Raw genomic sequence first — 11475 nt, 5'->3', positions numbered from 1 at the left:
TTGATTCTTTTTATTTTCTTTTTCTACGTCGTGTCTCGTTTGAAAAAAAAAAAAAGAAAAAAAAAAAATTGTATAATAAATTGGCCTTGGGCTCTGATGAATCAAGGTTAAATATTCTTGTCTCTGAATCGTCTTTAAAAGTAATCTTATTCGTTGATATAATAGATATACATACCGCATTGAGAATATAGAAGAAAATATAATGATGACTCACGAATGTGAATCGTTTTATCCATGATCGACTAAACTATTACTATCATCCGATATTGTTCTTATATATATATATATATATATATATATATATATAGTATGTATGAGAGTGAGAAAGAGAGAGAAAAAGAGAACGAGAAAGAAATATTGTAGATATAGCGATAAATGAAACTGATGTGAGTTTTTAAATATACTCCTGACGTCACAGATTTATGTTCGACAATGATTTTTAATTGTGTTCTTGTGCGCGCACGGAATTTCTCATTCGTCGAATTTTGTCCTTTTTCTTATTATTTAGAATTATATTAATCATTATACATTTTTTTTCTCATGCGTTATATTTTTGTTTAAAACGAAATTTTGATCTGGTTGCTTAACGTAAAAATAAGTCATTGACATTTCGAATTTGATTTGTACTTTTTAATATATATTATATGTATTAAATTAGAATTATTAGATTTAACCTTTGCTATATATAAATATACAATCGAATATTTTATTTCTCTTTGTTAATTTTTAATAGGCGCGTTATTAACATCGAATAAGTATTTTAAACAAATTATGTTTATGCATTAGAATAATTAGATATTAATCGACTCCCGAATTTAATTATTCATTATTACGTATTAGGAATTATAGAAAAGTAATATCCTTTTTTTTTTTTACTAATTAATTTACATTTCAACGTGTGTTAACATATTATTTGTTTGCTACTCGTGAAATATTTATTAGGATTTGCATGCATAATACGTTGCAATATAACTTTCTTTATCCTATAACTATTAAATTTATATATTATATAATTATTATATATTATATAATATTCATATAGTAAATATATTTTCCTTTACGATACTATAAAATTCCAATATCATAATTTTCTTCGACAGATATTTTTTTATGACACCCATTATCGTTCATTTATTTTATTATAATTTTTGTTTTTAAATATAAGTAATGATAATTCGAAATGAATAATATAAGTGAACTTACCATCGGGTAAGAAAATGTTTAGAAACAAACAATCCTCGCTCATACCAGGATCAGGTTGGTCAGGTGGTAGTAATCGTGCATAAAGCTTCTCATGCAGTTTCAAACGATTTGATACTTGCTGACATGATGGACCATATTCACTGGCGTTTCGTATTCCATTCCAGGATGGAAGAGGATCCGTTACTGGTACGGAGAAACGTAATTGTCCTATCGGAGGTTGAGCATAAGGTATGCCAAGGTATTGTATCACCTTTTGACCTCTACCTATGATCACCTGAATGAATTAAGATCAACACCATATCGTTTCGTTAGATTACATTCCCTTTTTTTACTTTTATTTCTACGACGATGATATAAAAATAAAATTTCACGTGTTTTCTTGTTCACCTTTTCATCGGGGATATATTACTTTTTTCTTTTTTTTTTTTTTTCTTTTAATTCAACAAAAATCTATGTCATATCCCATATATATATGTTCTAATAATTATGATTTCTTAAAAAAAAATATACATAGAAAATAAATTATATGTTCGGTTAATTGTAAAAATGTGATAAATAAATTGTAAATGGAACACGGACCTTTCATAAATCCATAAAAATGTGAATAATACATAAAATCGTAACAATATAAAAGTTAGGCCAAAAGATTATTAAGAAAAAAATATTTTTAGTTGAAAGAAAATAATCGCAACGTTGAAATTCAGATGGCAGTCTTGATTATGCGACTTCTACTCGCGATTCGAGTTGAATTTGCGTAGTCGTTAATTTTGTATTTAAATTTCGTATCAATGATCTTTAAAAAATTGTGAATAATTATTTCGTGTATATAAAATTTAACTTCTCCTTTTTTTAATCATCATTTACATTCTTCCCAATATGTATCATCGTTAAAAGTATCATCGTTTTTCTGACTCATCGTCTATCTTCGCGAATCTATACACACACACACACACACACACACACATGTACATTCACATACACGTATATAGATTTGAACATTAGTCAAGCTTATGCGTCGAAATTCTAAGTATGAAAAGAATTGAAGAATGAAATAGGGGAATTGTTTCTCGTTCCATTATATATAAGAAAACTGGGAATATCGTTTATAAACGATTATGGTTAGGATCTGAAAGGATAATTGATTACTTTAGACAGGAAAAACATTTCTTCATTTATTTGTAAAGAGAAATGGAACGATTTGGAAATAAATATGTGGGAAAAAAGAGGAATATCCATCTCATTAATTTTCAAATAACATAAAATGTTCGCACGTGTTCCTATTTAAATGTAAATTTAAACACGGGGGGTTCCTTTATATAAAGAGGGTGAGAATATTTAATCTGAAAACACTTTGGTTAAACTTTCAAACGGAAAATGAATTTCAAATTGGAATACACGAATCGCGCAGTTAGTTGATCAGTTTCGTAACATTTAAAAGCTCTTTCTTTTTTTTTCTTTTGTTTCATTTTAAATAAATTCATCTGAGAGATAAGAAATATTGAAGTTTACCGATGATGGGAGATTTGTGATTAATATCGGAACACAATATATTATTTCGAATACATTCAAATATAACTTATTTATATTTCAATAAAGAAACAAAGTCGGATAAAATAAGTTACAATGCTGTATTGAAGAGAAAATATTCCACGATAGTGATTGGAATAACAAATGTTTCATAAATCCATCGTTAAGACAATATTTCATTAACTAAATTATTACAAAACCAAAAGAAATACAATAATAATAATAATAATAATAATAAAGTAGTACCTCTTTGCCAGCAAGTATTCCTTGATTAGGTATCCTGACAGTGGGTGGATCACGAGCTAGACCTTGTCGTGCGTAAGTATTTTGACTATAACTGAAGGAAATCCTATCGAGAAGGATGCAGATATAAACGACGCGTTGAATGAAAATTAATAGGATTAAACAAGGACCTTTCATTTTGTTCCTTTCTTTCTTTTTGAACAAATGAAAATAAAGAATTTGTTAAGACCCCTCCCCTTTTCTTTTTCTCTTTTTAAAATATATAACTTCGATAAATTTCAAAGAGGTATTATTTTTTCCCAAAGGTTTTTCCTTTTGTTACTGCTAAGCTACACTGCAGAATGATAAAGTTCGCGTGACTACATTCACCTTCCACAACTTACTCTACGTTCCGCTCATAAACGACGCGGTACGGAACCTGAGACTTGCGCTCTTTGACCTCACTTTCCTAACTTTCCTGGCTAACCCCTATTGTTCAACCCCCTTTTTTATCCTTTACTCCCCTTCCCGAGCCAACTTTGTTAACCATTTTCGTCGAATTCCGATTTACGTCAACGTTATACCACGTTTTTCGCGGGTACTTTCGGGAGACCAGATCATTATTGATAAAAATAACCCCCGGTATATTTTTTGACTTTTCCGACTTTACCGACATACAATCGGTAATTAAAATTATAAAAAACTATAACGCTACCGTAGAAACGCTGGCCGGACACCTTACCAGCAGAAAAAAATTAATAAGTGCTTTTAATTACTCACTATTTGCTCAACTTTAATTTTATCAAATATTTTTTATTTATCGTTAATTAGTTGAAATTGATTATTATATTTTGAATAATTATAAAATGGCAAAGTCATAAGTGGGAGATATGTTATACACATGCAGAAGCACAAATTCAAGGCGCAAGCGCACTTTGAAAACAATGAAATTACCCTGCAGGGGACAATTTAAAGTTTATTTCCAAAGTAACAACGTATAGGGTAGTGAAAAGAAATAAGTTAATTGTTCATAATGTATACTACATAATAGGTAAATATATTCATTTTTTTCTGCTGTTGCGGTTCTATGCCAACTTTCTTGTGATGAAGTATATAGAAACTCACAAGTCCCTTTTTTTTATCTATCCAGCATCATATTTTATTATATTACTTTTTTGCTCGTCATTAATTTGTAGTTGTAATTGGAGATGATGGACCATTCCATCTCCTTCGGACACCAAATTCGTGTCTATATCGTCCAATAGATGCATGTGTGTTAGTTAGAGTGAAAAATATTAAAATTTTCGTAATATTAAATTTTAAAGCTTAAATAACTTTCGGTAAATATTACGGTAATTTCTTGTTTCATGTTCCGTCTTTAAAATTTGTCATTTTTATCGTATTTTATTAAATTTGCAATTTGTTTCTTTTCTATATAATTCAGCTTAAAAGTATTTCATAATATTTAATAGATATTATTTTTTGTAGTAACTTTTAATATTTGTACTTTTCCTATTTCTTTATTTTTATATATTTTATGTAAATGTAAAATCACGCGTATAAATTTAATTTCATTACAACGGTAAATAGAGATTTGATAAAAATAAATAAAAAATGCAGTTGAAAAGTGCATCTCTGCGAACTGGACGATTTGTATGTTAGGCTATTCTATCACTTTTGATTGTATGATTAATATAGTTTTCTTTTTGTTATAGGTAATCATCGTTGGATTTATCATCTACTCCTTTTGATTTTCTTCTACTTGTTAAAATATATATGTATAAAAAACGCATTTCTGAAGGCACACACACATGTTTATACATTAAAAATTTAATATATTTATTTAAAATGTTATTATACACTTATTATGAATAGTGTATTCTTTGACAGTATCGTACCGTTATCGCGTTAAGTATTATATCTACTATCGTCCAATGGGGTGGTCCCAGTGGTAACAAAAATGATGCTGGATAGGTAAAAAATGGGACTTGTGAGTTTCCATATACTTCACCACAAGAAAGTTGGCATAGAACCGCAACAGCAGAAAAAAATGAATATATTTACCTATTATATAGTATACATTATGAACAATTAACCTATTTCTTTTCACTACCCTATACGTTGTTACTTTGGAAATAAACTTTAAATTGTCCCCTGCAGGGTAATTTCGTTTTTTTTCAAAGTGCGCTTGCGCCTTGAATTTGTGCTTCTGCATGTGTATAACATATCTCCCACTTATGACATCGCCATTTCATAATTATTCAAAATATAATAATCATTTTCAACTAATTAACGATAAATAAAAAATATTTGATTAATTACAGTTGAGCATATAGTGAGTAATTAAAAACACTTATTCATTTTTTTCTGCTGGAAAGGTATCCGGCTAGCGTTTTTACGGTAGCCTTATAGTTGTTTATAATTTTCATTACCGATCGTTTGTCGGTAAAGTCGGAAACGTTAATAAGGTTAGTAAGGTAGGTTCTATTTTTGATAAATTTATTGATTGAAGATAAGATTTTTCATTCATGTGTATTATCAGATTTTTTTTCTTACCTACAGTAGATACACATAATATGTAGTTCGTATTTCGTATCGTAATTATGTATTATGTAAATTAGAACGAGGATTAATTTTAATTACACATAGAAGGGTACAAAAAATTGATCGAAGAAGAAAATAATATTTATTTTTTGGTTTGTGTGTGTAAAATCGCTGGTGCTGGGGAATATCGTAAAAGTATAATCTTAAATATAAGATGAAACGATTTTACATTAAATATTAACGAATGAATTAACGCAGTTTGGTACATTATTTGATTAGGGAGTCGTGTAGAAATGATTATTACATTTGTACAAACTTTGATATTAATTTTTCCATTGTGTACAGAGAATAGTAATTTCAACCCCATAATTTAAACATATTTATATATATAACATATAACATATCTAAACGTTTAAATATATTCGCAGAGATGAATGAGAGAGCCACCGATAATGTTAAATTTTCATTATGTTAATTATATCGCATTGCATAACGTACACATACGTTTATGTTCTAAAAATAATACGTACATATATACGCTGATTACTCATTCACATAATAAATTCAGAACGTTGACACGTATATGTATGAATGGTAACACACACACACACACACATATATATATATATATATATATATAGGTATGCATATTATATTCAATTAAAATATTTATTATATATAACTGTTTATTGATTTAAGTTACACACAGTAATATATGCGTATCTGTTTATTTACACATGTATCATGTTATATAATATAATCTAATTCAGAGATAAATATAATTTGAAAAATATGATTTATACAATAATAGGATTTTTGAATTCGCGATTAAAGTATTTTTGTTATATTTATTATTTTCAATTAATTTATTATTATTATTCTGTAATTATATATAATAAGGACGTGAAATAATTGTGGACTTATGTTAATAGTATTATAAATACTATGGGTGTGGAAATATAAATGTTCTTAACGTTTGTCGCACGAACCATCCAAAAAAATTGGAATAAAAAAGAGAGAAAAAAAGTGAATAGTAAAAATTTGAGGACCAGAAAATAAATGTTCGTTCTGGAATCTTTTTTTTCTTTTTTTCCACGCTCTCACTTTCTCTCTCTCTCTCTTTCGTTCTCGCGTAAAGTAAAAACCTAGTAAAATATAAAATATGATATGCCATTCTAGAGAAGAGAATACATATTTATATTTCTTATTTTTTTTTTTTTTTTCTTTCCCCCCCTCCCCCCGTATGTTTGCCCGAGTACGCGTGTAATTTTTGTTTCCCTTTCAACATTCTTTTTTCTTTTTTCTTTTCTTAGTTTCTTGTTTCTTTTCTTTCTCGTTGGTCGAACCAGAGGATAGAAACCAATGAAGACGACGACGACGACGACGACGACGATTCGAGCCATTAAATTGCAAATTTATCGAACGAAAATTGAGTTCTGGCATAGATATACACGATGTCTCTTTTTTTTTTCTTTTTCATTTTTCTGTAGAAAAAAAATTTGGAATATTTCGCGAGGGACTGATGCGATCGAACAAAAGAAAAACAAAAAAGAAACGTGGTAAATTTTTTTGTCGACTGACTCCCTTTCTTTTTGGTTTTTTTTTTTTTTTATTATTCATATTACAAATTCGTGCGACACAAAAGAGAATATCGAATAATGGGGTGCAAATGTTTTCTCGTTTCTTTTTTTCCATCTTTTGGCATAGCACTTCGACGAACAGTCGAACGAAAATTTCGACTTAAAAGTTTCTTTTTTTTCTTTTTTTTCTTTTGCGATCGAATAATATTCCTGTCACGGATTTTTTTTCTTTTTTTTTTTTTTTTTAATCGAGAAACGACTCGTTCTTTAAAACGGATCGATATTTTTTGTTTATCGTTCGATTAGAAAATTAAATCGAATGTATTATTTTAATTGCAAAAAAAAAAAAGAAAAAAAAAAGAAAAAGAAAATTATAGAAACAAATCGAACGATCATCACGAAGTTGTCTCATTTTTTTTGGGGTTTTTGTTTTAAATCGAATAAAAATACGAAATCGTGTTGATAAACGTCATTATCAATGGGCAAATATAAATTTGTTAATAGAATTAGAAAGAGAGAGAGAGAGAGAGATTGCTATGAGAGGAAAGAGAAAGAAAGATAGTAGAAAATACGCGAATGGGTTTAAGGAAAATGGCAATATTGTGTGAGAAGGTGAAGTTCGGGGCGTGTTGTTGTTCATCATCCACCAGCGTATAAAATCAAACTCCTTGTTGTGTTGTGTAGAAACTGCTATTATACTTTTACGGCCATTATCGAGATGAAAGATATGATGCAACGCAACGAACTATTTTTTTATTTTTTGTTTTTCTGTATAAAAAAATATGAGTAAAAAGAAACCCTTCAGCTTCATGGGTCGTCGAGATTAAAACGAGCATATTGTTTGATGTTACGAACGATTCAATTTAACAAGAGTTAAAACGAACGAACAATATATTATAATGATAATAAATAATAATAATAATAATAATAATAATAATAATAAGAAGAAGAAAAAAGAAATACAGCAGACCCATTGGTCGATTTAATTTGTCATTTATTTGATCAAAAATTGAATCGGAAAAAAATCAAATATGTAATTCTCAACCGGTCGAATATTTTTCCTCCTTTTTTTTTTTTTTTTTTCTCTTATCCTCTTGATATTTCTCTATTTTTCTTTTTTTCTATAGGGAATACGCAAAACAAACATACGCGATCGAGTGATACGTCAATTAGCGTAATGAATAAATGAAAAGAAAAACTTTATTCCTGGGATTAATGTTTGTTTAGAAAAAAAAGATTCGTTATTAAAAATAAAAAATGGTTACGTTTTTTCGTGTTCGATAAATTGTAGGGGGAAAAAAAAAAAAAAAAAAAAAGGAAAAGACAAAATGGAATCGAATGAAAAATAAAATTCTTCGAATCTCCCTTTCTATATTCTCTTTTTTCTTTTTTTTTTTTTTTTTCTTTTTTCTTTTTTTTTTTTAACGTGCTCATGCGATTATTCGTTGGATGTGAAACGTGAATCCATCGTATTATACTTCAATTTCCGACGTGCAACGGGATATGTTTTCTTTGTTATTATACTGTGCATTGCAATAATTGTCGATATCAAATGCTACACAATGTTTTTTCATTTGACACACCATTTCAATTGGATGTTCATTTTTTTAGTTATAAACTATTACTAATAGGATCTAATAATCTACTTTTAAAATAACAATTCTGCATTACATCGTGTTAATATAATTCGTGATCAAGTGTAAGTATGGGGTGGGGCGGGAGGGGCGGGAGGGGTAAATGAATTGTTCGAATTATATTCTCAAACGTTTAGATAATAATTTTATCATTAGTTGGATCGGTGTTTTTTTATTAATCCTGATTAATTAATTTTATTTATATTTAATTGTTCAAAGATCATTTGAAATGTTTTATTCGTTTCAATAAAAGTATAAAACCTAATCGATCATTGATTATCTGTTATCGTGTAAATTGTGTTCAATCCGAGAATTGTATTTTGAGTTTAAGTTTATTAACAACAATTATAGTTTCTGTAATGAAAAGCATTGGAGATGGTAATTGAATATATCTATTAATGAAAAAGAAAAAAGAAAAAAAAAAAAGGAAAATATTAAAAATATCATCCAACCGATAATACTTATATTATATCATTTCAAATAATTTCTATAATATTCATACAATCGCGTAATGAGAAAAATAATACGAAACAAATATAATGATTATTTTTCAATTCGATTATTAGATAAAGTTAGGACGAAATTTATACAAAAAAAAGAGAGAACCCTTAACAACGTGTATACATTTCTATGAAATATGTTTTTTTTTGGGGGGGCGAGGGGGGAAATATAAATTCATTTCTTCGTTAGAGTTGGTAGAGATGCAGTTGGAAAATCGATTAAATTGAATTAGCATCGATTTATTGGAAAACTTTCGTCACGTTGTTCGATATTTCTCAATTATTCGTCCTATCTTCTCACTCGTAGGATTTAGAACGAAGACCTACTCCCGATGTTCCTGAATGTTAATTAAATGCAACCGTAACTGTGTGGGAAAACGGGTAGAGGTTCTTGAATTATTAAGGCCAGGAAGTTCGAAGCATGCGGATTTCTCTCTCTCTCTCTCTCTTTCGCACTCTCTCTGTCTCTCTGTCTCTCTCTCTCTCTCTCACTCTCTTTCTTCTGCAACTTCGAAAAGATGCGTTGAGATTAGTCGTATAAATTTCTAAGGTATGTTCTCTCTCTCTCTTTCTCTCTTTCTTTCTCTCTCAGGGCTGCATTTATCATAAGACGCATTAGTCTCAAACTGGGGACCTAAACTCTTTATGGGGATGGGGTTGGAGGAGGGATAAGGGGAAGGGAAAGTCATAATTTTAATCCTTAATTCTTAGGAACAACTTTTGATATTAAAGAAATAAAAAAAAAAGACAAAAATTTGGAGAATATATAATTTTGTTGTTATTCATTTAAATTCTTACTATATTCTCATATAAATATATTTAATATATTTAATATATTTAATATTAATAATAATAATAATAATATGCAATGTCTAATTAAAGTAATATAAACAAAAAATAGAAATTTTTTAAAGAAAAATCTTATTGTTGTTAATTATAATTTTGTTCTCAATGCAATAATGAGAGAGTGAGAGAGTGAGAGAGGAAAAAAGAACAGAAGTTATTTGCAATAATAGTGCATATTAATCAACGAAGGTAAAAACAATTCCTCTCGAAACTCAAGTTAAAATAAGTTTGATATCAAAACAAACGTTTGTGGTACGGTTAACGAATACGCGATCTTACGATTTGACCTATTTGGTAATATAAACTTTTCTTTTTTTTTGGAGGAGGGGGATGATTTTTTCTTCTTCCAACCTTTAACAAATAAAAATCATTTAAAAAAGAATTAATCATGTAGGTTAATATGTGTTAAATTTGTTATATTCGTATTATTAAGTTATCGCACGTAATATATGTGTATATATATATAATTAATGCATGTGCAGAATTAATTGCATACAGTGTGCTTGATTATTTCGAAAATTTTGAAATAAATTATTCATATATATTATAAAAGTTTAATAATCGAATACGTCTTACTTCCCAATTTTATATATGTATTCTTGATTGAAATAAAAATAATCTAATTGAATTTAATGTTAATTTTTTAGGACTCATCAGAATCGTAAACTTGTGTATGCATTATTTTCAATCGTATTCTTACATATTATATCAATTCTCAAAACTTTTCAACTTACCCTTCTACGTTACTTTTCCTTCGCGCAATTGAGAAAGAAAATCAAATCCTAATTTTATTCTCAACAAATTTTCAACCACATTCAAAAGACAAAATATTCAAGTATGAGTTTTTTCAAAAATTTCTTTTTCGTTAATTTTTCATAGAAACAAATCTCGGATTACTCCGTAATGTTTATAGCATGCTCGTATATTATTTTTCCACCCCCAAACCCCGCCCCCTCATATCACCATCAAAAATAAAAAAACACGTCAAGAAACAACAAGTCCCTCGTTTGTTTCTTCTACTTTGTTGTTATTGTCCTTTTATGTGTACATTTTTCAAAAGACATAAAAAAAAAAAAAAAAAAAAAAGAAAAAGAACAACGCAACAAGCTTCCATTTTTTGTTTGTCTCTTTTAAAAAATAGAAAGAAGTAAAGGTAGTAGACGGATAAAATTCATACGCGAATGGGGGCGTCCGTAAAAAGAGGGAGCGTATGTTACATTTAATAAGATTTTCAAGTAAGTATAAAAGAAAAAAAAAAGAAAAACGAAAAACAACTCTTTGCACGGTTTTGTAATGAAAGAAAACAGCCGGCGTATAACGGTATGCCTTCCTTTCCTTTCACAAAAATTATATTATATTAATAATCCAATTGTTGTGTTAAACTCATATAAAAAATATTCCACGTTTTTCGGATTATAC

General features: G+C 28.4%; 1 protein-coding gene across 1 annotated transcript in view; it reads right to left on the bottom strand.

Annotated features, from left to right (window-relative positions):
• The window catches only part of LOC106786541 (acetylcholinesterase-like), a 10288-nt gene extending 6874 nt beyond the window's left edge, over positions 1-3414 (bottom strand). The window contains exons 1-2 of the mRNA XM_014748042.1: positions 2977-3414; positions 1204-1477 (exon numbers count right to left, since the gene is read on the bottom strand). Coding sequence (XP_014603528.1) covers positions 1204-1477; positions 2977-3150 — 448 coding nt within the window. The 5' untranslated portion in view covers positions 3151-3414. The remainder of the gene's footprint in view (positions 1-1203; positions 1478-2976) is intronic.
• Positions 3415-11475: the final 8061 nt, after the last annotated feature.

This window comes from Polistes canadensis, unplaced genomic scaffold, assembly GCF_001313835.1.
Source record: "Polistes canadensis isolate GaletaPanama2010 unplaced genomic scaffold, ASM131383v1 scaffold_3, whole genome shotgun sequence".
Lineage (NCBI taxonomy): Eukaryota > Metazoa > Arthropoda > Insecta > Hymenoptera > Vespidae > Polistes > Polistes canadensis.
The sequence above is the reverse complement of the archived record's forward strand: the minus strand, read 5'-3'. Positions and strand labels throughout refer to the sequence as shown.